Genomic DNA, 26,404 nt, shown 5'->3' on the forward strand with positions numbered 1-26,404 from the left:
CAAGGTATTTAATTTTACTTACAGGAGAGTTAAAGTCTAAAGTAGTAGCATTTATAGCATTTTCTACTTCAATCTCATCCTCCAAATAAGCAAAATCCTTTTCGATGTCTAAACTGTTTCGATTTGGCTCAGTAATTTTTATGAAATCCTGGACAGCTAAGCTTAGAATATGTACGAAACATACAAAATTCTTATTGTAAGCATGCAACTACACATCACTTTTGGGTTCGTCAGGAAACAAATGCAGATCAGGGACTCCCCCCAACGGCAATGGAGGCCGTGTTAGCACGCAACGCAATAAAAAGGTCGCCGTCGAATCACCCGAACGGGTAATCAAGAAATTTTAAGATCTTGAAATTTCTTGAGCCAAGACAAGATATAAGATGTCAAGAAAACGCCAAGACAAGATTTTTTAAATTTCTTGATTTTTTCTCAAGACAAGACAAGAAGTTGTTGTCAAGACAAGAATTCTTGTCTTGTCGACCCCTAATGCCCTAATTATACTCTGAGGAAATCTTTCAAGAGAAGCAGCAGATGATGTTGAAGCCAAAATTCGCAAAAGCGGAGAAGGTATTAATAACATAAGATACACAGAGTATCATGAATAAGATCACACAAGTAAGTCAGAGATTTTCACTTAACGTTAAAAACCAAATGCATGATAATCTCTAAAACGGGCCAACACTCTCGGCGAAGTTACTTCGCCAAAGTTGACCGAAGTCCGAAGTGCCTCTCTACACACTCGTTCTACTTCGCGAGGAACACATTCAAGCGGTACGATACCGACAAAGATCCCTTTGACTCGGACGCACCAGACCGACAGATTTCGGAAGTAGATCGAAGTCAGGCAAGGTTACACAAGGTGGCATTCTACACTCTCGTACTTGCTGAACCTCGATCGACTTCGAGAGTGTGGACGGCGTTTCAGAAGGAACAGCAATTTGGACTAATCAGTGTGAAAGGTCAACAAATAAAAAGAGTAAAATGAAATTTTCTATCAGTTGCCATTAAATCATTGTAATTTAAACAACTCAATTTACATCCCATGTGTTGGGAAGGTCAATATCTTACCTAAGGGCATTATTCTGTTCAATGTGTACCTATCCATCCTAAGGAGTTTTATTTAAGTATGCACTTTTAAAGCAACTATATAATATTTAAAGGGTTTTTACCCTAATATTTCTTTAATTACGTATTTTTTATGGGAAATAAACCACAATTTTACTAAAAAATGAATTTATTAACGTTTCGAAGCCCAAATCGGGTTTCGTTGTCAAAATACAAAATACTATTGATTTTGTATTTTGTTCATTTTCAATAGTATTTTGTATTTTGACAACGAAACCCGATTTGGGCTTCGAAACGTTAATAAATTCATTTTTTAGTAAAATTGTGGCTTATTTCCCATAAAAAATACGTAATTATAAAAATGCCACAAGGAAATAGCTTCAGAACAACATTAATATTTCTTTGGTGGCTCAGCTGGCGTCCAACCTGTTTTAACACTGATGATGATTTTTCTATAATATCTAAAACGTTCTGTAATGTAGCCCTTAAAGGGATTTTTAATAAAAAAATGTTATACCTTTTACAATAACACCGTGGACAAAAATCTATGATAGATTATGTTGTAACTAACAGAGATATACATCCATCAAAATAAACGACGTAAGATGCCTCAACTCAGCAGATGTAGGTAGCGACGTATTATGTAAACTAGGAATCATTATGAAATATTTCACACCTAAGAGGGCAGCACCAACACAAACAAAAATCAGAGTCGAAGGACTACATATGGAATCCACGGAATACTTATACAGGAAAAGAATATCAGAGAACATTGTTGAGAATGGAATATTAGAAAACGATAACATCGATGAAAGCTGGCCAAAACTCAAAGATAACATAATCGACGCTGCAACAGAATCACTTGAAGAGAGAAAAGTAACGAATACTCACATATTAAAGAAGAAAACCCCGTGGTTTAGAGAGGAAGTTAAGATAAAATACGAAGAAAAGAAGAAAGCCTGTTTACAATACAGAACAAAACAAGCACAACAGACATACAACCACTACAAACGAATCAGAAACGAAACGAACACTGTAGTGAGACAAATAAAAAGGGAGCACTGGCAGAGTTTCTCAAAACAGATGGAACACGACTTCTACGGAACACAAAAAGAAGTATGGAGAATGATCAGAGGGCAAAGAAAGGAGATGAACGAATTAATAAAAGCGAAACACATTGAGAAGGAAACATGGGCAGACTACTTCCGATCTCTATTTGCTAAAGGCGACGACAATGAACCACCAACACCTGAAGTTACGACAAACGAAGAAATAAACATCGAGGAGGGAGAGGTAAAGAAAGCATTAAGAAAATTAAAAAATAGAAAATCTCCAGCAGAGGACAGAATATCGAACAAACTCCTAAAGTACGGAGGACAAAATCTAACTAAACAACTGTTAAAACTAATACAAAAAATAATAGAACAAAACAGAGTACCACAAGAATGGAGATCAAGCATTCTAATACCTCTCTTCAAAAAAGGAGACAAATCAGACCCGGAGAATTACAGAGGGATTAACTTATTAAACACAACATTAAAACAAAAGTGATAACAAACAAATTGAATAAAATTATAACATTAGCAGAAGAACAACAAGGTTTTAGGTCGGGAAGGTCATGCACTGACGCTATATTTATAATGAGGCAAGTTTAAGAGAAATCGTTAGAATACAACAAACCGGCATATTTATGTTTCGTGGACCTTAAGAAAGCATTTGACAGGGTCACATTAAAGGACGTTATCTACTTGTTATACTCGAGAGAGGTACGTACGTCTGGGAATAATTAAAACAATAGAAAACATCTATCAGAACAACACAATAAAAGTAAAAGTGGAAGATGAACTAACTGACCCAATTGAAGCCGGCAATGGGATAAGACAGGGGGATTCCTTGAGTCCTTTATTGTTCAACCTGATCATGGACGAAATAATAAAAAAAGTAAGAACTAAAAAAGGATACCAAATGGGAGAAAAACGACTTAAAATAATCTGCTATGCGGACGATGCAATACTAATCTCTCAAAGTGAAGATGATTTACAACGTATGCTGCACCAATTCAACATAATCGCCAGAAAATTTAACATGTTAATTTCCTCAAAAAAGACAAAATGCATGGTTATAACAGCGGATCCAATAAGATGTAAATTGGAGCTGGAAGGTCAGATAATAGAACAAGTGATGGAGTTTAAATATCTAGGCATCACACTATCTAGCTACGGAAGACTCGAAACAGAAGTGGAAGATCAAGTGAATAGAGCAAACAGAGCCGCAGGTTTCCTGAATGACACAATATGAAGAAATAAAAATATCGGAAAAGAAATGAAAGGCAGAATTTACAAAACAGTCAATCAGACCAATAATGACATACGCGGCAGAAACACGACCCGACACAGAGAGGACAAAAAGATTGCTCGAAACAGCGGAGATGAAAACCCTTCGAAAAATCGATGGTAAGAGTCTATGGGACAGAGCTGGAAGTGCAGATATACGACGGAGATGCAAGGTGGATAACATTAATAACTGGGTAAGAAACAGAAGAATAGAATGGAATGACCACATAAGCCGAATGACAACAAATAGGGTAGTCAAGACAGCGACAGACGGTTCCCCAATAGGAAGACGATCAGTGGGAAGACCACGAAAACGATGGAACGACAACTTACTAGAGGCACATTGAAAAAACAGACAGAGTCATGTCTATACAAAAAGAAGAAGAAGAAAAGACCTTTTACAAAGGATTTTTATCCAATTTTTGTGATTGATGGTATACATACAGCCAACTACTCGAAAAATTTTTCTTTTTCTTGTGGATTTTGTAAAATAATTGCCTCCTTTCGCATCGTGTGTTTTTTATTCAGTAACCCGTCACTGTAAACTCGTCTGATGGACAGGAAGCAGGTAATGTCCTGAACCCGACCAAACTCAAAGGTATTCTCTTGAAATACCGGAAACGTCGACGCGAGAGAGTAAATCAAGGAGATTCGATTCAATACCTATCCACTTCACTTCAAACTCGAATTTCTTCTTTATCAGTACATATTATCGGACGGGAGCGTGCCGAGATGTTAAACATTCTTCTAATCTTAATTGTCGAGAAAGCTTCCGAGACGCATAGAGAGATGGATGAATGAAATCCGTCAATGAACTTGAGTTTATTTTGAGTTAAATTTGCAAATGTCACGTCATTCATTATTGTAAGATGATGATTTATTGAAACATGTTCTGCATTTTATTATTGTTTTGAATAACCAGTAGGTATTACAACGTTAATAAAGTATACAATTATTTTCTATAGACTTTCATTCACAAGCAGGGCCGCCGAAGGGATGAGCGGGCCCCGATAAGAAGTGAAGAGCGGGCCCCGGCAAAAAGTGAAAAGCGAAAAAAATTTTTTTTATAAATATAAAATTATCAATAATAAATAATAAGAAACATTTCAAATATAAATTTTTTGAATTTTTATTATATTTTTAATGGTGAAAATATTTATATTACCGTTGGTTTTCTTTTCTGATTGGCAAAGATATCTTTAATTTTTGAAAAATCACATTATTTTACCAAATTACTCTCAGTGCGCAAAGTTGCTTAAGAGCTAGTGAACCCTCCGACTAACGGTCGTCCTGTAAGGCTAAAAATTTTTCTAGTGATAATTCATAGCACACCAAGGCTAAAAACCATGACCTGGCAGGCCTCAGCGGTGCACGTGTATCTACCAGGTGAATCGAAAAGTGCAAATTTAGGGGGTAAAATAAACTTTCCCCTGTAAGGTTTAAATTTAAGTATGTGTTTGAGTAAGTCATTTAGAAGAAATGTGTACAATGACAGGCGATTCTGAAGAGCATAAGACCTTGCCAGGCGAAGGGATAGATTGGGGGTTTTTCCTAAAATTATTCTTTTTGCATCGAACAAATTTTTTTTAGATTTTTTGAATCATTTCAAACAGAAAACATCTGTAGTGATTTTTCTCTTAAGTTAATAGTTTTTGTTATATGAGCGATTGCTTTGTTTTTTTAATTGCTAATCAAGCAGGTGCGACACTTTAGTATAAGTGAGGACGTTTGAGTGTGCATAAATTCTTTATCTCGAGAATGGGCAAATTTCAAGAGAAGTCCTCAGACAGGTCGATTTTTATTTTTGAATTAGGACTTTTTGGCATATATATAATACTAGTGATGTCATCCATCTGGGCGTGATGACGTAATCGATGATTTTTTTAAATAAGAGTAGGGGTTGTGTGATAGCTCATTTGAAAGGTTATTTAATTCTCTATTCAGTAATACAAACATTAGCATAATTATTTATATAGGGTGAACAAAAAAAATGTTTCTTCTATTTGTCAAATTTAATCAAAGTTAATTTAATAAAAAAAATATGTTAATGTTTATATCAGTGAATAGAAAATTCAATAAACTTTCAAATGAGCTAGCTATCACACAACCCCTACTCTCATTTAAAAAAAATCATCAATTACGTCATCACGCTCAGATGGATGACGTCACTAGTATTATATATATGCCAAAAAGTCCTAATTTAAAAATAAAAATCGACCTGTCTGAGGATTTCTCTTGAAATTTGCCCATTCTTGAGATAATGAATTTATGCAAACTCAATCGTCCTCACTTATACTACAGTGTCGCACCTGCTTGATTAGCAATTAAAAAAACAAAGCAATCGCTCATATAACAAAAACTATTAACTTAAGAGAAGAATCACTAAAGACGTTTTCTATTTGAAATGATTCAACAAACCTAAAAAAAAATTGTTCGATGCAAAAAGAATAATTTTAGGAAAAACCCCTAATCTTTTCCCTCGCCTGGCAAGGTGTTATGCTCTTCAGAATCGCCTGTCATTGTACACATTTCTTCTGAATGACTTACTCAAACACATACTTAAATTTAAACCTTACAGGAGAAAGTTTATTTTACCCCCTAAATTTGCACTTTTCGATTCACCTGGTAGATACACCTACACCACTGAGGCCTGCCAGGTCATGGTTTTTAGCCTTGGTGTGCTATGAATTATCACTAGAAAAATTTCTAGCCTTACAGGACGACCGTTAGTCGGAGGGTTCACTAGCTCTTAAACTACTAGGCCAGTTAACCGATCCTGTTTCATTGTGGATCTCATATCATTTATTATGCGAGAAAGACAACTAGATATTGTTAACGCAATAAACGACATTAGGAAATAATGATTCAAATATGAGATGTTTAATTTTATTAAATAAATCAGTTTTTTCTTCTTAAAGTGCCCTCTCCTCAATGGAGGTTGGCTACTATAATTGCAAACTCTTCTCTGTTTTCAGCTGTTCAAAATTTATCCCTTTCCATTGTCGGATATTTCTTAGCCACGATAATCTTTTCCTTCGTAGCACTCACTTTCCCTCGATCTTTCATTCACTATAAGTTGAGCATATTGGTACTTATTATTTCTCAGTATGTGGCCTAGGTATGATGTTTTTATAACTCTCACTGTGTTAAAAAGTTCTCTTTCCTTGCCTGTTCTATGCAGCGCTTCTTCGTTTTAGATATGCCATATCCATGAAACTTTGAGGATTATTCGGTAGATCCACATTTCATTCGAAGGCCTACAAGGGGGTTCTGTTTATCTTAGAAACAGAAATAGTTCTGTTTATCTTAGAAGGGATATGTTAATATCACGCAATGTTGCCAAACTGAATCTTGTTATATTCGGTGTAAATTTTCCAACCGATTCCTGCGCCGACTATAAGAGCTCTCATATTTGTCTCTCTTCATGCTTGTCCTATTGTGTAGATAATTTTATCTACATTAAATGGTCCTTCGAGCCGGATCTGAGATTAACACCTGGATATACTCTCTCTCATTTATATTTGTCGTACTGTGTAAATAGGTAAATACTCATTTTATCTATACATGCAAATCATCAATTATAATAAATATTATTGAAAAGTTTATATCATTAGGTATAATAAATATTATTATAACAAATATTTTTGAAAAATATTCCTCCAAAAATTTAATTAAGATTTCATACTACTACGGGCCGGTTGTTCGAACGCTAATCAAAACTGATCATTATCAAATATTTAATTACAATTATATTTGATTAAGCGTACTTCTGACAGATGTCGCATTTTGAGGTTATGTTGGCTGATTTATTTTATTATTTTGGTTTTAATTTAAAATAAATCATAATTAAACTCTTTCTGATGTTAATTTCTTGTTTTTACTTACAGATCAATAATAATAATAAGCAATTTTTAATAATTTAAGAGCTGCGGCTATACTTTAATTACTGTTTTACCTACAATCAATAACTGATTAGTGTTTTACATGTATTTTTCATGTCGCGATTTGATTCCCATCAAGAAAATTGATTACAATAAATGATTGATAATAATCAACTTCTTGATTAGCGTTCGAACAACCGGCCCTAAGTATTCAAACTAGTTATAATATTTTAAATACTAGTAACTTATTTAAAAGTATTTTTCTACAACCGTGTTAAAAATGCAATTTTTAGCACTCCATACGAGCGTTAAAAATGCTACTTTAAGGCACTAGTGCTTTAAAAAAATTTTAAGGCACTGCAGTTCGTATTGACCATATATGCAATTTTGATGTGATGTCAAAAAAATATAAAATTGGAATGTGAGTCAAGTTCAAGCAAAAGTTTTTGTAGATATTGTCCTGTAATTACGTTTGTAGAAAAAATATTGTATGATATGCGTGTTAAAAAGTACATTTTTAAGGCACTCATGTGAATTGCAGAACTCGCTGTCGCTCATTTTGCAAACTTTCACATGCGTGCCTTAAACGTGTACTTTTAACACTTATATCATAAATAACTATTAAAACTCTATTATTTTTAATTGGACGTAAACATTTCGACTTTCTTATGTGTACACTATTAAAAAGATAAACAGTTAAAATGGTAAGAGTTTCTGAAAAAACCTTATCAAATAAAAACACTATTTAGCAATCTATGCATTATGGCTTACTTTGTTGAACACATTTTGTCTATTTACCGTAGAGATAACTTCTCTTATAACATACGTATATCCCGATATGTGAAAGGAAAGTAAGAACCATCGTACATTAATTGTTGTACGGTGTTAATTCCACATGAGAAAACATTTTTGCAGATTATTTTGGTATTGAAAAAAAAAGGATGGTTTTCGTGTTAAAAATAGGTGAAAGTGTTTAATTTCTTCAGTTTTATTACAATCGTTTAGTGGTTTTAATGGAACATAAAACTGTGAATTCTTCAATATAGTGGGGTTGACAAGAAAGACCAACAAAAAACAAACAGATACATTTGAGTGGAGGTAATTTTGGTACTTCTACATTTTGAAGATGGAGGTTTCTTCAAAATGTAGAAGTATCAAAATTATCGGCACTCAAATTTATATGTTTGTCCTTCGTGTAGTGTACGTTTTTTTTTTTTTTTATTAACTCCTTGAGAGATCTGCAATCTGCCCATTAGGAAATAAGCGTTTTTTCTGACAATGAAGCTGACGACCTGTAGAGTATTATTCCAATGAATAATCTCTTTTATATATATCTAAACCTAAGTTAAACATTGTTGGTATGAATTTACAATAATTTGCCTTAAAAAAAAACTAAACTAAAGTCTGTGTGATATAGATAGATCGGATGGCATTAGACGTTTCAGCCTACGGATTTCATTGGCATCGCGCACGTTTAGTTGGGCCACTAACCGATTCGGGTGCACTGACACTTTTTCACTATAGTTGACACTAAAACGATGTATAGCATCTTTGATGGATTCTAAAGGGATATCATGCTGAATGATTTCGTTACTGACGTAGTAGGGAGCATCAACAATATTTCGTAGTACTTTATTTTGGAACCTCTGCAAGATGGATATGTTGGAGTTGCTAGCAGTTCCCCACAGCTGGATGCCGTAGGTCCACACAGGTTTTAAGATTGTCTTATATAATAATATTTTATTGTCTATGGAGAGTTTTGATCTGCGACCGATGAGCCAATACATGTTTCTTAATTTGAGGCCAAGTTGCTTGCGCTTAGTGAATATGTGTTTTGTCCAAGTCAGTCGTCGATCCAGGTGCATTCCGAGGTATTTGGCGCTATCAGATTGTGGAAGTTGACAATCAATAAATTGAACAGGTGGGCACGTTTCTCTGCGAAGGGTAAACGTCACATGTGTTGATTTCAATCCATTTGCTTTAATACGCTTTTTAGTAATAGGAAATTGGAAAGAAATCCTTTGTAAAAGGTATAAAATTTTTTTTATTAATAATCCCTTAAAAGGGCTACATCACAACAAAACGTTTTCGATTTTTATAAAAAATCATCATCAGTGTTCGATAAACTGGATGCTAGCTGAGTCACAAAAGAAAAATATTTGGGTAAAAACCCTTTACATAAAATATAGATGCCTTAAAAGTGCATACTTCAGTAAAAAGGCCTGTGATGGTCACATGGCAAACAGCATAATGCCCTAAGGTAGATCAACTCAATTTGGATCCCACGTGTTGGGAAACCTGTATACCTTACCTTAGGGCATTATCCTGTTTGCCATGTGACCATCACAGGCCTTTTTACTGAAGTATGCACTTTTAAGGCATCTATATTTTATGTAAAGGGTTTTTACCCAAATATTTTTCTTTTGTGGCTCAGCTAGCATCCAGTTTATCGAACACTGATGATGATTTTTATAAAAATCGAAAACGTTTTGTTGTGATGTAGCCCTTTTAAGGGATTTTTAATAAAAAAATTTTTATACCTTTTACAAAGGATTTCTTTCCAATTTTGTGATTGATGGTATACAGCCAACTACAGGAAAACCTTTTTCTTTTCCTTGTGGACTTTTTAGTAATCTTTTTAGCCAGTTTTGGATCTTGTTTAGGCTAGTTTGCAGGTTCCTAGAGGCTGATGTTGAGTCAGTGTGGGACGCCAAAATGGCTGTATCATCGGCAAATGTCGCAACAGTGCTAAGTCGTGTTGATGGCACGTCGGCAGTATACAATAGGTACAGAATCGGTCCAAGTACGCTACCTTGTGGAACTCCTGAATTTATTGGATGCAGCTCTGTATATTCACTTCCATGTTTTATTTGGAAGTGCCTATCTGTCAGGTATGATTTTAGAAGTTGAAAGTGGGGATGGGGCAGTAGCTTCTTTAGTTTAACCTGCAATCCTTCATGCCACACCTTGTCGAAAGCCTGAGATATATCGAGGAAAGCTGCTGAACAATATCTTTTACTATTCAGATCCTTATTGATTTGATTTACCACTCTATGAACTTGTTCTACTGTCCCGTGTTTATTGCGGAATCCGAATTGGTGATCCGGAATTATCTTCTTTTCGTCTATTATAGTTTTTAGCCTTTTAACATATAGCTTCTCAAAAACCTTGGAAAGAATTGGCAGTAGACTTATCGGTCTGTAGGAAGACAACTCTTCTGTTTTCTTTCCGGGCTTGGCTATCATAACGATCTGGGCAACTTTCCAGATGCTAGGAAAATAATTTAGTCGTAGTATAGAATTAAAAATGTAAGTAATAATTCTACAGCACTTTTCGGATAGTTCTTGAAGAATTTTTCCAGATACCAAATCGAACCCAGGAGCTTTTTTTATGTTAATTTCTTCCAGAATTGTTTGTTTGACTTCTCTAATAGTGAACTTGTTATGAGGCAGGTCCATTTGGAAGGGTACATTTAGATAGTCGGTGATTTCGTGTTCTTCTTCAGCAGATAATTCTGAAGGAAAGGGCATGAAGACTTTTTTCAGATATTTGCTAAAAGCTTCAGCTTTTTCTTTATCATTTCTGGCCCAGGTGTTATCATTTCTGATTGGTGGATTAGGTAAGTAAGACCTTTTTAGTTTTTTCGTTGCTTTCCACAGCGAATAATCTGTGGCTTCTGTAGGTGTAAGGCTTTCCAGGTAACACTGGATTCCCTGATTTTGTTAAGTGTGTAGTGTACGTTAAGTATTTGTTAGATATGTTAATTTAAGTTGACATTCGGGGATACCTTCCTTTTCTTAACGGAATGCCCCTGAAGATGCTCTAGGAGTGAAAGTATACTTAGGCAAGATTAAATAAAATGCAGTGCTCGATATCTGCCTTTCATTTCGTAAAATTCATATATTCGAGCATTCAACCACTTCCTATTTTACATTTGCTTATGTTAAATAATAAAAAATTTAGATACGTTAACAACTAGCCATGTTTTTCATAAAAAAATCCTCATTTTCTACTTAGTTTAATAAACAATCCTAGTAGGGCATCAAAAATTAACAATTTAATGTATGTCAAATTGTTAACAGTCAAAAAGTGTCTGGTTTGTTATGAAAATTAGTAGATTTATTATTTAAAGTTTCAATTAAGTCCGTATTTTTTGTGGAAATGGAACACGCTATAAGGAATTTGACCCGCGATGAGTGTGTTCAAGCTTCAAGCAGTGATCTTACATAGCGAAAGACGAAGGACTTCGCTACCATGCTATCGGGTCCTTATACCACCGACCACCTCCTAGACCCGTACAAGAGGTAAAAACAGTAGCTCTCGAGATCTGGAATGATATTGAACAAGACCAAATAACAAATAGCATATACCTCATTAATATAAAAGTACATAATATCTCTTTTATTATCGAACATGAGCGAATGAATCAAAAAAGAAGATGTTAATAAAGCCTAGGGCTATAATGGAAGAAAATTCTGACTAAAGGAATCCAAAAATAAAGCAAAGATGTATGACTGATAAAATCCTTCTTCTCATGGACAATCGGAGAATAATGAAAGGAAAAACGAATAAAGGTATAAACAAATACAGAAAGAAATCAAAAAAGAAATCAGAATAGCAAAGGAAGATTTTTATAAAAGAAAATGTGAAGAAATAGAGCAATTGCAGACAAAACATGATATTTTTAATGTACATAAAAAAGTGAAAGAACTTGCAGGTACACAAAAACGTAAGCAGCTAAATATCCTGTATAATGTCAACGGAAACATAATAACAGAACTAGAAGAACAGTTGAAGACATGGAAAAACTATGTTGAAGAACTCTTTGCAGATGATAGACAACAATCTGAACTAAGTAATATACAAGGAGACGAAGGTCCAGAAATAACGGAAGAGGAAGTAATGTATGCACTAAAAAGAATGAAAAACGGTAAATCCCCAGGTCCAGATGAAATACCAACGGAAATCCTTAAACTGATAGAAGAAGACTCGATCAACATTTTAGTTGAACTTTTCAATAGCATTTATACATCAGGAAAAATACCACAAGAATGGCTTTTATCCACCTTTTTGTTATTATACCAAAAAAGATGAATGCCAAACAATGTAGTGATTACCGTACAATCAGTTTGATGAGCCATGTACTGAAAATATTCCTGAAAATTATACACACTAGAGTAGGTACACAGAAAACTGGAAATGGACATCAATGATACCTAGTTTGGATTCCGAAATGGACTCGGAACAAGAGAGGCGTTGTTTGCACTGAACGTTATGTCTCAAAGATGTCTTGACATAAATCAAGATGTATTCATGTGTTTTATAGATTATAACAAGGCCTTTGATAAAGTGCGGCATGATCATCTAATCAGACTCCTGGCAGAAAAGAATTTAGATAAACGAGACATCCGACTAATAGCAAATATGTACTACAATCAGAAAGCAGTAGTGAGAGTAGAGAATAATACCACTGAAGAAATTGAAAAAAGCGAGGTGTGAGACAAGGGTGTATACTGTCACCAACCCTGTTTAATCTCTATTCCGAAGACGTAATGAATAGAACACTCTCTGAGCAATCCATAGGTATTAAAATAAATGGTGTTAGATTAAACAATCTGAGATTTGCCGACGACACCGTTCTGATCGCAGAAACACTTGAAGAGCTACAGACATTGGTGAATAAGATAGCAGAATGCAGCGAAGAATATGGACCATCTTTGAACATAAAGAAAACTAAATTTAAGCTACTTAATATCGAAATCAACACGAAATGTCCAAAATTTATATTTACACAATGAAATTATCGATCGAGTTAGCAAATTCAAATATTTAGGCACTTTAATAAATGAAGACAACGATAGCTCAGCAGAAATCAAAATAATAATAGAAAAAGCCAGATCCATATTCACTAAAATGAAGAGAGTGTTCTGTGGAAGAGATTTGAGCCTTGAAATGAAACTTCGCCTGATGAGATGTTACGTACTTTCTGTGCTGTTCTACGGAATGGAGTCATGGACGCTGAAAAAGATTGATACCAAAAAATTAGAGGCATTTGAACTGTGGATGTATCGCAGAATCTTGGAATATCATGGACGGAGAGAGTCACAAACGTCGAGGTCTTGAGAAGAATGAATAAAGAAAAGGAAGTCATATTTACGATCAAAAAACGAAAACTGCAATACTTGGGACATATTACAAGAGTCGAAAGATATGAACTGCTTCGAATAATTATGCAGGGGAAGATAGCAGGAAAAAGGTCCATAGGAAGAAGACGAAACTCCTGGCTAAAGAATATACGGGAATGATATAGCTGTAGCAACAACGAATTGTTTCGGTCAGCAGTTTCGAAAATACGTATAGCCCTGATGATCGCCAACCTTCGGAACGAAGATGGCACTTGAAGAAGAAGGGCTATAATTGAGTTTTAAGTTCAATATTTTATATGTGCTGGAATATTCCACAGAGTGTTCGAACTTTAAGGAAAAAACACAGTATGAATGTTACACCAAATTAATATAAATATCATTCAAATCAAACAACAGGTTTAGGAAATTCGAGTCATCTAACATGTCCCATATTTAAGGTGTTCCGTTAATTTTGCCGCTTAGTGTAGTAAATTGCTTAAGATGCCTCAAGAACAACAAAAGAGCTTCAGAACAATATTTTTAAGTTTTTTTAACAAAATTTCTACTTTATCTTCCGGGATGATATTCTATCTCGATTTTATGCCGCGATGTGAATGTGTGCGAACTGATAGAAAACAGATAAGGGGCGTAAGCTCTAGGGATTTATTCGGTATCTTTTAACAGGCTAGGCGTGTGTGGTTTTTTGTCCCTTTCACTTACAAATTATAAAACATTCCTTTCAACTTGTTAAATGCCCTAAGTGGCTACATCTGAGACTTGTTGAACCGAGAAATGTGTTTTCAAGTTGGCAGGGAAAAATTTACAACCTGATGGTCGTGGTCTTGCGTAACTATATGAGATCATTTTTTGAGATAGTACAGTTGTAATGTTTTTATGATGGAATGATCAGTACAAAACGTAATAAAACATATTTCGAAGAGATACAAATAAATCAACGTTAATAATAATTGATGGATTCGACCGTTACTTGATGGAAGTTCATTTTATCTAATAATAAAACACTGAAAACGTTTGTTTTCTATACTTCCACAGAATTTATTATAACTAAGTGACTACAGCTGTTTCGGCAGAGTGCCTTTCTCAAGTGATATAGTTTACAATGTGTTTGCCTTTTTAAGTCTTCAACTGAAGAGGTTGAGGAGTGGGGAGCTGTTTGTCTCGAGTTGGTCATTCAGAATTATATCTGTATTTTTCAGTTTATTAATTTCCATAGATTCTAAAAAAGATAGCTTAAGGCCTTTATTTTGTATATGCAGAATTTGAAACTCTTCATTGAAAGAATGATTATGATCTAGAAGGTGAAGTGCGTATGTAGAAGTGTCTGTTTTTCTATTGTTGAATGCCCTTTTGTGTTCTGCTATCCGTTTGTCAAAAGTTCTGCCAGTTTGACCGATGTACGTTTTCGGACAGTCACCACACGTTAGTTTGTACACAGTACACACCACTCTGTAGTTGCTTTCTCTTTCGGCTTTTATTGTTCTTAATATATTTGCTTAAGTTGTTGTTAGTTTTGAAAGCTGATGTTATTCCTTTCTTTTTTATGTATCTGGCTATTTTTGTTGTTATCTTGCCAGTATATGTGAGAGAGCAGAAGGTACTGGGTTCTTTCTGTGGTGGTGGATACACTAATTTCAGGGCTTTCTTATGGAGTTTTTGGTTTAAAATTTTGTTAACTGTTTGTTCGTTATAGCCGTTGTTTACTGCTATTTGTTTAATGATGTTTAGTTCTATCTCGAAGTTATTTTTTGTCATGGGAATTTCTGTCAGTCTATGTATCATGCTATGGTAGGCTGCTAATTTGTGTTGTGTAGGATGGGATGATGAATTGTGTATAGTTGTGTCAGTATGGGTAGGTTTATGATACACGGAGAACTCATGTTTGTTGTGTAGTCTGGAAATCGTTACATCTAGAAAGTTTATGGAGTTATTCTGTTCTGTTTCTATTGTAAACTCAATATTATTATGAAGTGAATTAATATATGATAGAAATTGGTCAAGTTGTCTGTTAGTTTCTGTAAAGCATACTAGTATATCATCCACGTATTTCCACCAATATAAGAACTTTTTAAATACGGGATGTTTAGAAATTGTTGTTTCAAGTTGGTTCATAAATATATCTGATAGCAATGGGCTTAGAGGATTACCCATAATAAGTCCTGCACTGTTGTTTGTGTATATTTGATTATATGATGTGACAATTTTTAAAACTTTTAACCAATCCTATATTGCAGGAAATTTAATTACGCAACTTTTAGGTTAGTACAACTTTTCTCGGAAATGAATATGTTTAAAGTTATAATCAAAAAATGAAGAAAAAATCGAATTTTTCCTTCATTTTTTGACATTTTGATTATTTAAACAATGTTCCGGAGCTTTTTGAGTGCGAGGATAACTCAAATATTATTAAAATAAATAAAATAAATTTCGACAAAGAGTCAGGATTCTGTTAACCGAGATACCATAGTATCAAGCGGCGCCGCTAGGAGGAGCTTCTCCAACAATGCGTCTCAGAATACCTTAAGAACACTTGGTCATTTTGTACTCTAAACCGAGTAAAGCATGAAAAAGAAAAATAAAATAATCGTTTTCGTTTTGATTCAATTCGAGTCTCTTGCCATCCTCTGACACAGTGTTTCTGGGTCTCTACCCTTTGTCGAAGAGGCTATTGCAAGTAGACTGAATTGAATCATTTATTTTTCTTTTTCATGCTTTACTCGGTTTAGAGTACAAAATGACCAAGTGTTCTTAAGGTATTCTGAGACGCATTGTTGGAGAAGCTTCTCCTAGCGGCGCCGCTTGATACTATGGTATCTCGGTTAACAGAATCCTGACTCTTTGTCGAAATTTATTTTATTTATTTTGTCATTCCCCGTTAGAGGACAGTCTAACCACAATATACTGCAGATATTTTAATAGATGCAGTTCTTCTTCGTCTCGAGTTGATTCAATTCAGTCTACTTGCAATAGCCTCTTCGACAAAGGGTAGAGACCCAGAAACACTGTGTCAGAGGATGGCAAGAGACTCGAATTGAATCAAAACGAAAACGATTATTTTATTTTTCTTTCAAATATTATTATTTGAGTCATTTTCAAGCAATTTATGCAAAAAAATTTTAGTCACCTCTCAACGTCCAAAAAATGTACTAATATTTTTTACAGATGCGCCCTGGTCTAAAACAAAAGTAAGGACAACTGAACTAACAGGTACGTATCAGAACTTCCGTTGGTATGAAAAACGATAGGATTAATATTAATTTACTGTTTTAAATTAGCTGAGTTTTTATAAAAAATATATGATGATTTATATTTAATGTTTATTAAACACTTTTAATACACAATGTGTGTTTTTATTGGGCGGGGGGCCCGCATAATTTGGGGGGGGGCGCATTATTGGGCGGGGGCCCGCATCATAACTGGAACCAGGGCCCGCGGATCTATCAGTACGCTATAGAGCGGGTTTATTCGTTTATTGGGTTGAATTTGTCTTTCTGTGGTTTAAGTTTCATATGAACAATATATTTTTGTGTTTCAACAATTTTTTTCTTTGATTTTGGACCTTGTTGATGGGAGAATTTCCCTCCCCGTCTCTCCACCAATGAACCTACTCCAACCAGTGGTGTCATGGCAAAATTAGCAGTGCCGGAACGCACTGCTAATTTTTGTTTACAAAGCCTAAATTCTCTATTTTTTTTTTCTTTTCTTAACCAGTGTGGGAACGGCGTTCCCACGCGTTCCCACACCATGACACCACTGACTCCAACCCAACATGATTTTACTTTAATTTTACCAAACCAATAAGATACACCGATACTTGGTCACGCCAACTCCAACAGCTTGATTATATAAAAATTCCACAGACAATTCCATCTCTACTGAACACTGAACAATACAGGTGAGAGGTGAAACGGTGGTTTAATAAATGGCCGGTGGCACCAACCAACGGTACGTGTACGTTATACACCCAACAAAGGTTTATATCAAAAGAGAAAGGATATAATTTATTCAAGCCACTCCTCCAAAGAATCTCAATTGGTAGACCATGCAGGTATAGATACCTGTAAATTATAGATTGAATAATAAAGAACATTTTTATAGATGGAAGGCACACTTTCTTTCCTATTACAGTCAATAAGAGAATACCTATTAGATAATGATCTAAACAATTCAATTTAAAGGTTGCCATTTGACATATTATTTTTGAAAAATAGACAACTTATTGTCTATTTTTCAAAAATAATATGTCAAATGGCAACCTTTAAATTGAATTGTTTAGGTTACAAAATAAGCTTACAAATTGCAAGGCTCAACTGTTTATATGTATTCGTGTTATATGTTGCTATTTCTCATTTAATTTATGTTTTAATTTTTAATCATACTTAACCTGACCCAATTAATCTCATTTAATTATAATCATCACACCTCATCAAAAGTTTCCTTACAAGAACATAGTCAGCGATTTTGGTATGGCTTAGAGCCAGACACGTCAAGGCCGCCTATAAATCGTACTGGTAATTGCCTTGCAGCGAAACCAAAAACAAAAAGAAGAAGAAGAAGAAGAACTTATTGTCATTTTAAACATACCTATACTTTTAATAATTCAATTAAATGATGTTTCTTCTTAACTGTTTAGCTTTTCCTCTTGTTCTTTTTCTCATTCTTACTATCAATTCTCACAGATATCTAATTTGTGTAATTCCTTCTATACGTTGCTCCTGTTATCTTTTTGGTCTATTGGTTTATTTCTTCTATCTTGCGTTTATTTTTGATTTCTTCATGTACATGTATTTACTATTTCACCGCGATATCACAATCAGTTTGTTGAATAATGTAGGATCTCAGATAATTATTATTTTATCAATCCACTTTGTTATGAATTAGTTAGGTTCTTACGCCGTATTGTGAAGTTCCTAGTTTCTGAAAACATTAATATGTATTTAGATTGGCCGAGGCTGCTATTACTTTTTTAAGCTGTTTTAGTATCATGTCCCTTGTGATTTTCTTATCGTTGGCGTAACATTATAAATAAAAATTAATTATGAATATTATTATCCCGGTTTATTATAGCGTTTTCCGCCTTCAGGTACCCAGTTTCCAGCTTCGTCCGTCGTCATCCGTTTGCCAGGGTGAAGATTCCTTTCCGACATTGCCTTGCCTTCTGAATGCCGCCTAGCCAGAATTGTTTCGGCCTTCCTCTCTTGCTTCTTTCCCTTGACGTCCATTTTAAAATTTGTTTTGACACCTGGCGTCGTCCATTCTTTCTACATGACCATACCAGATCAGTTGTCTGCTTTGAATTTCATCTATGACTCATCTACGACTATGGTTGACGTGACTCACATTATATTTCTGATTTGGTTACATATTTTGTATTCTTTCAAGTTTTGATATTCAAGCTGATTTTCTCCACAGTCCATTTCCAACGCAAGTAGGCGTCGTTCCAGGGATTTAGTAAGCTGCCATGTTTCGCATCCATAGAGCACTATACTTTTAAAGATGGAGTTAAAGATGAGATGTTTTCTTTGATTTGAAAATTCTTTAAACCCTAGCATCGGGCTTACGCATCCAATCACCTTTTTCCTTTTAAGATCCTTTGCTGTATCTCTTTTTCGGTACGTCCAGTCGCGTTGATTTTTATTCCCAAATATAGGTATTCCTCACAGTTCTTGATTGTTGAATGTTCGGTGACCATTAGATCTTCTACTTCATTCCTGATGCATAAGTATTGTATTCCCATTTACAGAAAGGCCCCACTCTTCATATGTTTGAAATAACCATCTCGTCATGAATTCTAAATCTTCCTTGTGCTGAATAAATAAAAATTAATAATTATTTTAAATAAGAAGTAAAATGCAACGAAAACACCTCTCGTAGCTCTATCTAAAACTCTTTTTCTCTTCTGTATGATGGAATTGGAAAGTCCATCTTAATGATTGATATGGTTTAATAAATACATTATATTTATACATTCTTATATCCTTAAAATAATATAATACAGAATGGTGGGGAGAAATGGTTTGGAGTGGAAAAACATTACCATATTTTCCTCTTACCATAATAACTAGATCATCCGCATATAGTCCAGGGCGCATCTGTTTTGAGATGGACGTTGAGAGGTGACTCAATTTTTTATGCAGAAATTGCTTGAAAATGACTCAAATAATAATATTTGACTTATCCTCCCACTCAAAATGGTCCGGAACATTGTTTAAATAATCAAAATGTTAAAATATAAAGGAAAAATTCGATTTCTTTATTGGTTTTTTGATTATAACTTTAAAACTATTCATTTCTGAGAAAAGTTGTACTGACAAAAGTTGCGTAATTAAATTTCCTACAATATAGAATAAAATAGTTAAAAGTTTAAAAAATATTCACCCTTGTTGCAAAATAGCAATAATTGCGAAAAAAAACCATACAAAAACAAGTATTCGCATTTTACGTTTTTCAACCATTTATGCTACACTTAGGACCTTCATATTTTACCCAGAAAAACTTCATGATATAGTAAACCAAGACTGTAAATTTCATTAAGATCGGTTTAATAGATTTTGCAAAATAAATTTTGAAATCCAGCTTTCGCAAAAAAAAGTCATTTTTTTTAAATGTTGCAGGACTGAAAATAAAGCAGAGAGCAAGTTGAATTTTTTTTGCTTATAGAAGTACTGTACTTTTCATTTGCAATTTGCAAAATTAAAATCGATTAATTACCACGGCGCCAGGAAATTTTTTAAATACACATTAATTTTTGGTGCTACGCGCAGGACAGCGGTGTTCGATTCACACAAGTTGATTTCCACCAAAATTTCTTCCAATCTTTATCTAATATAATATTTTCTTACTCTATATTTTGTTGTATTTTAATATTTGAATTCCACAAAAATCAAACTAATTTTATTATTGTTTGTGAAATATTGTTTAAACAATTGCATATGTTTAAAAATAATAAACTTTTATTCTCTAAGTTAAAATATATGAACAAAGTAAGTTTTTGCTAAAAAAAGTGTTATTTCAAAGGATAGAGTATGTGTTTTTATTTTGCAATAAACAAATTTATTTATTTATATCGAAATGTAATAAAAATTAAAATGTATTATTAAATGTATTAAATGTATTATTAAAGGTCATTGGAATGCCCAATCAGAGCAAACTATCCGCTGTCCTGCGCGAAGCACCAATAATTAATGTTTATTTAAAAAAATTCCTGACGCCGTGATAGTTAATCGATTTTAGTTTTGCAAATTGCAAATGAAAGGTACAGTACACTTCTATAAGCAAAAAAAATTCAACTTGCTATCTGCTATATTTTCAGTCCTGTAACATTTTGAAAAAATGATTTCTTTTGCGAAAGCTGGATTGCAAAATTTATTTTGCAAAATCTATTGAACCGATCTTAGTGAAATTTACAGTATTGTCTTAATGTATCATAAAATTTTTCTGGGTGAAATATGAAAGTCCTAAGTGTAGCATAAATGGTTGAAAAACGTAAAATGCGAATACTTGTTTTTTTTGTATAGTTTTTCGCAATTATTGCTATTTTGCAACAAGGGTGACTATTTTATTAATTTTTAACCAATTCTATATTGTATGAAATTTAATTACGCAACTTTTATGTCAGTACAACTTTTCTCGGAAATGAATACTTTTAAAGTTATTATCAAAAAACGAAGAAAAAAATCGCATTTTTCCTTAATTTTTTGACATTTTGATTATTTAAACAATGTTCCGGACCTTTTTGGGAGGGAGGATAACTCAAATATTATTATTTGAGTTATTTTCAAGCAATTTCTGCAAAAAAATTTGAGTCACCTCTCAACGTCCAAATGTACTAATATTTTTACAGATGCGTCGTGGTCTAATAATAGGTGTTCTGCCCATCGTGCATTAAGGAGCAAGATCAACTCATCTACCAGGAGTGGCCATGCACAGGAGGAAGAAAATCACTTCTGATGCCTACTGATAGCGGCAGGGGCATGTCTTTCTTGTCTTAATCCAACATTAGATATCTGATAAGATTCAAGTAGATCGAAGCATAGTATGGCAGTGCAAAAACTTTTGAGCTGTCCCAATTAAAGCTGGTATCTTCAAAAATTATTTAACACTTTCATAAAACTTCATTGGAAATTCAATATTAAAAATATTCTTATAGTAATGTGAGTTACCTATCGAAAAAAACAACGAACACTATTATCTTTAATCACTTGATCGTTTATTGTATTAAGTTTTAATCGTTAAAAGTTAAATCGAAATAAATCCGGTTTTACCGGAATATTTAACGATATGTTATTAAATAATCAAGTATGTATTTAATTATTTCTTAATAATTTTACCGGAAGTCATGGAGGGGTCGAAAATTTAGGGTAAAAAACATAGGCATATTGACAATATGATACAAGATTTTTGTTTGATAAAATACACAAGATTAAAAAAAATTGACATGGGAAAAAAAGTTAGACGCTTATTACAAAAAAAAAATTAAAAGATTTTTTTTGAGGTTATGAACACTCAACCTAGGGGTCTATAAAAATAGACATGTTATGTAAAAGCGTCAACTATGCTTGAGAATTTTTAGAAATTTTAAAATTGATTGCATCCCGCCTAAAAAAACGAAAAATGAAGTTTTCGATGTTGGGGCTAGGGGGAAGGGGGTGGTGGGTTAAAATTACGCTGAGTGTTATTTTTTAATCACATAGATCTTAAAAAAAATGAAAAAAATTGAATTCTGGGAGTAAGGGAGGGTACTTTTTAATTTATTTATCCCGTCCATAAGCGGAAAGTTCGATGCGCCACTGTCGACGCATGTGCCAATAAAAAGTGAGGGTATAGTGTTCATATGTTATCTTTTAGGTTCTACTGTTTAAGTTATAGAATCTTATCATGCTTAAAATGATTAGCAAAAGACACCGCACACATCTTATGGAAAATATAATGTCACTCAAATTCAATAAAAATTTACATGACTAGATTCGTCTTTAAATCACAAGTTTAGCGAAATCACATTTTTGGAATCCATAAAAGTGTCATTCATAAATAATATTAGTCCAATAGTGCAGTCACTGAAGGTGGATATGAGCTATTACCTCCGATTTCGTTGAACCTCCATCAATTTGCATGAAATTTGGTGAGTGGTTAGAGGATATCTCAAGGAACAAAGGTGACATGGTGCCAACTTTCGCTTTTACCCTGGGGGTAGATGCCACCCCTCCTCGGGGGTGAAAATTATTTTATTAAAAATATCCTCACAATTCGATAGAGGGACAAATTATAAGCAAAATTTGTTATATAAAGTTATTAAAATAAATCAAAACTTTTTGAGTTATTAAAGATCAAAGATTTTAATTTTTCGTGAGAAAAATGCATGTTTTTAACCGATTTTTCATAAATAACCCAAAAACTTTCGAGTTTTTACAAAAAAGTTATTATTATCAAAATTGAGGCTAATAAAAAATCAAATAAACTCCTTACTAGAAAAACCTTTCAGTGTTAACTAAAAGTGAGTTATAGGTAATTGAATGTATATTTTTTTCGTCGAGTACCCAAATCTAAGTATTCAAGCTTAAATACCGGGAACATGATGCATTTTATAACATAAACTTATTAAATATTTGTCAAAGTTCATAGAAATATCTATCAAATAAGCCCTCGAACAAGTTGATAGCATTAAAATTTATGCACCAAAAATGTTTCAAAATGTATCTTTTAAAAATTTTTCCAAAAAATGTTATTGTTTTTTTGTAAATAACTCCGTTAATTTTTAAGATATCAGGTACATCTAAAAACTAATTAAAAATTGATTCCAAGAGCTATTAAAAACCGTCAAACTAGTCTTTTAAACCTCTTAGCTTTTTAAAAATAAAAGGTTAAATGGCCCCGGTTACATGGTTCTCGCAGCAAAATTGAAATTTTAAACGTTTCAATCTCGGTTATTTTTTACACTACGGAAATAGCAAAATCAGTAAAGTATTTGGAACAGAAAAAACTAAAATTTAGTTATATATCATTTTTTACGTATATTGAGTATTTTTGGAGTTATTATCAAGAGAAAATGAAAAGTACGATAATTTTAAAAATTCTGATTTTTTTAAATCATATCTTTTTTTTCAAAAATATGCATTCTAAACCGGTTAAAATAGTTGAAATCATTAAATGTGTTAACCTAAAGAAATTCTTGTGAGGATTACTACAAATTTTAATTTTTGTGGAAATGGCGTATGTTTTATTTTTCACTTTTTCCTAAAAAAATCGAAAGGGTTCTCTTATTTTCATCATAACTTGCTTAATTTTGATGCTATTAACTTCAACTTGAGCTCACTTGATAGGTATTCTGAAGTACTTTGACAAGTGCTTAACAAATATATTGTATAAAATGCATCGTTTTCCCGTTATGTAAGCTTGAATACTTAGATTTAAGTACTCGTCGAAAAAAATATACATTCAATTACTCATAACTCACTTTGACATAGCATTATTTTAGTTCTTTAAGTGGTGAGTGTATTAAATTTTTTAATATCTTTAATTTTGGTAATAACAGGTTTTTTACAAAAGCTTCTAGTTTTTGAGTAATACGTGAAAAACAGCTTTAAAATATGCATTTTTATTAAGAAAAAATAAAATCTTTGATATTTAATAACTCAAAAAGTATTGATTTATGTTAATAACTTTATATAACAAATTTTGCTTAAAAGTTGCCGCTCTATCGATTTCTGGTATTATTTTTAATAAAAAAAATTTCACCCTCGAGAAGGGGTGGCATCCACCCCCAGGGCAAAAGCGCAAGTTGGCATCATGTCACCTTTGTTCCTTGAAGTATCTTCTAACTACTCACCAATTTTCATGAAAATCGATGAAGGTTCAACGAAATCGGAGGTGAAAACCTTCAGTGACTCCACTATAATGGCTATTCACAAGGGCTTACCCTGCTTGAGTTAAGAGGATTAGAGGAACTAATACTTTCGTACGCTTGGTCAAATTATACCTACTGTATTATCTATAATCCTGTGCCTTAAAAATTTATAAAGTGGCGATTCCGAAAATCTTTTTTCTCTCTTTCACTCATTTAAATACCCAATTGATTTTAGATTTATTTATATCAATTTCCGCCCTAATTAAGCAAAATACAGAGTTGGCGCATGGTTATAAAACGAGGGTAATTTAAAGACCAATCTAGTCATGTAAATTTTATTGAATTTGAGTGACATTATATGTTCCATAAGATGGGTGCGGTGTCCTTTCACCTATACCGGCTCTTAGTATATTTTCCACGTAATACAAATTTTATTTTTAATAAAAAATATTTCATATTTTTGTAAAAAGTTAGTGTATACAATGTTCCCCAAGCACAAAACCCGTAACTTAATATTTCTAACAATCACTTACTTGCTGACAACGAAGCTGCTGCTGAGATCGGTCGACTCCTCTGTGCTGAAGAGTTGAGTCCATACTGGTCAGTCGCGTATGACGGCCATTCGCCATAGATGGCATTGGGTAGATATGTGGTGCTTCGGTGATGATTGTGGTTGTTTGTAAAAGTAGTTGGCAACCTACTGAAACCAGGTAACGATGTGGATGAGGAGGTTACTTTAGGATAGTCTTCTGCTAAGGACAAAGATCCTGTTGTGTTAACACCTGAAAATAAGAAAATATATGTTAAAATGCTAACTTGTGAAGTCGTGGTTAGTAAACAAGACGTTTACTCTGGGCTAATTAGCAAAATACAAGGAAAAGTTATTTACCAGCAATTTTATTGCTGGAATCGAATCTTATGATTGTATATATTAATAATATAGGTATGCAAAGTCCGCGGATAGTGTGCTACTTTTTTTATAAACAAAATGGCGCCCGAAAATCGTGTTTTTTCAATTTTCGCTCTATAATTCCAAATATTTTAATTTTACACCAAAAACAGCCAAATAAAAATTCACCGTAAAAAATCGGGAAGACCACCCACTAATTAGCAACTTAAATGAAATTAATCGTTACCGCTCCACAAATTATTTTACTTATGTTGTGTTTATATGATCTGTAAGTTTCATCGATTTAAAGTGCTTATTTTTGAAAAAATTTGGTTTCAAAGTAAAATTTTTAAAAATTAAAATTTTGAAAAATATGTCTTTTTTTTCAAAATAACTTAAAAATTATGAGAGATACCAAAAATATCAAAAAACAAAAAAAGTCATATTTGCTTTTTTGAATATCATGTATTTTTTTGTTTTTCTGTTAGACAAAAATTGATTGAGATTTGGTGTTTCTAAATTTGCATACATTCGTGATAAGTGACTCGTTCAACCCCTTTTAACTACAGCTCTTTCAATAATAAGGACTTTGAACCGATGAAACTTACAGATCATATAAACAATATATACACGAGTCAAGAAACTTGTGAAGTCGTAACGATTAAGTTCATTTAAGATACTAATTAGGGGATGATTTTCTCGATTTTTTACCAAAACCAAACGGGACTAACTTTATTTTGAGCGTAACTTGTTTAATTTTGATGCTAGAATTTTTTTTATAAAACAAAAATGAAGCTTTTTTTAAACACTGTAAATAAGTTGTAATGAGTTTTCCCCGAAATGTGTTTCATTTTTGGTTAATTTCACGTTAAAGTATTCCATTGGGAATTTGACGAATATGAACCTATTTTTCATTAGCTATAACTCTGCTTCAACTAGGTGTAGAGACGTAATGTATACACCATTTTTTAAAATTTTTTACAGGCTATATTTTTGCTAAAAATGTTTTTTCGACAAAATACTTACTATTTGAGTTATTTGCGAAAAACCGTCTAAAAGCGTGTTTATTTTGTTGAAAAAATGAACATATTCACTGCAAAATAACTCGAAAAATATTGACTTAGTGAAAAAACTTTATAGTACAAAAGTTACTTAAAATATGCCAGTTTATCCATTTCCTGACTTTCTTTGGACAAATATTTTTTCACCCCCAAGAGGGGGTGAAAACCACCCCCAGGCCAAAAGCA

General features: G+C 33.2%; 1 protein-coding gene across 2 annotated transcripts in view; it reads right to left on the reverse strand.

Annotated features, from left to right (window-relative positions):
* The window catches only part of LOC114348551 (transcription factor GATA-4-like), a 441,119-nt gene that overhangs the window by 48,220 nt on the left and 366,495 nt on the right, over window positions 1-26,404 (reverse strand). For both annotated transcript variants that reach the window (XM_028299099.2, XM_028299104.2), the window contains exon 5: window positions 24,802-25,050. In XM_028299099.2, coding sequence (XP_028154900.1) covers window positions 24,802-25,050 — 249 coding nt within the window. The remainder of the gene's footprint in view (window positions 1-24,801; window positions 25,051-26,404) is intronic.

This window comes from Diabrotica virgifera, chromosome 2 (genome assembly GCF_917563875.1).
Source record: "Diabrotica virgifera virgifera chromosome 2, PGI_DIABVI_V3a".
NCBI classification, from domain to species: domain Eukaryota; kingdom Metazoa; phylum Arthropoda; class Insecta; order Coleoptera; family Chrysomelidae; genus Diabrotica; species Diabrotica virgifera.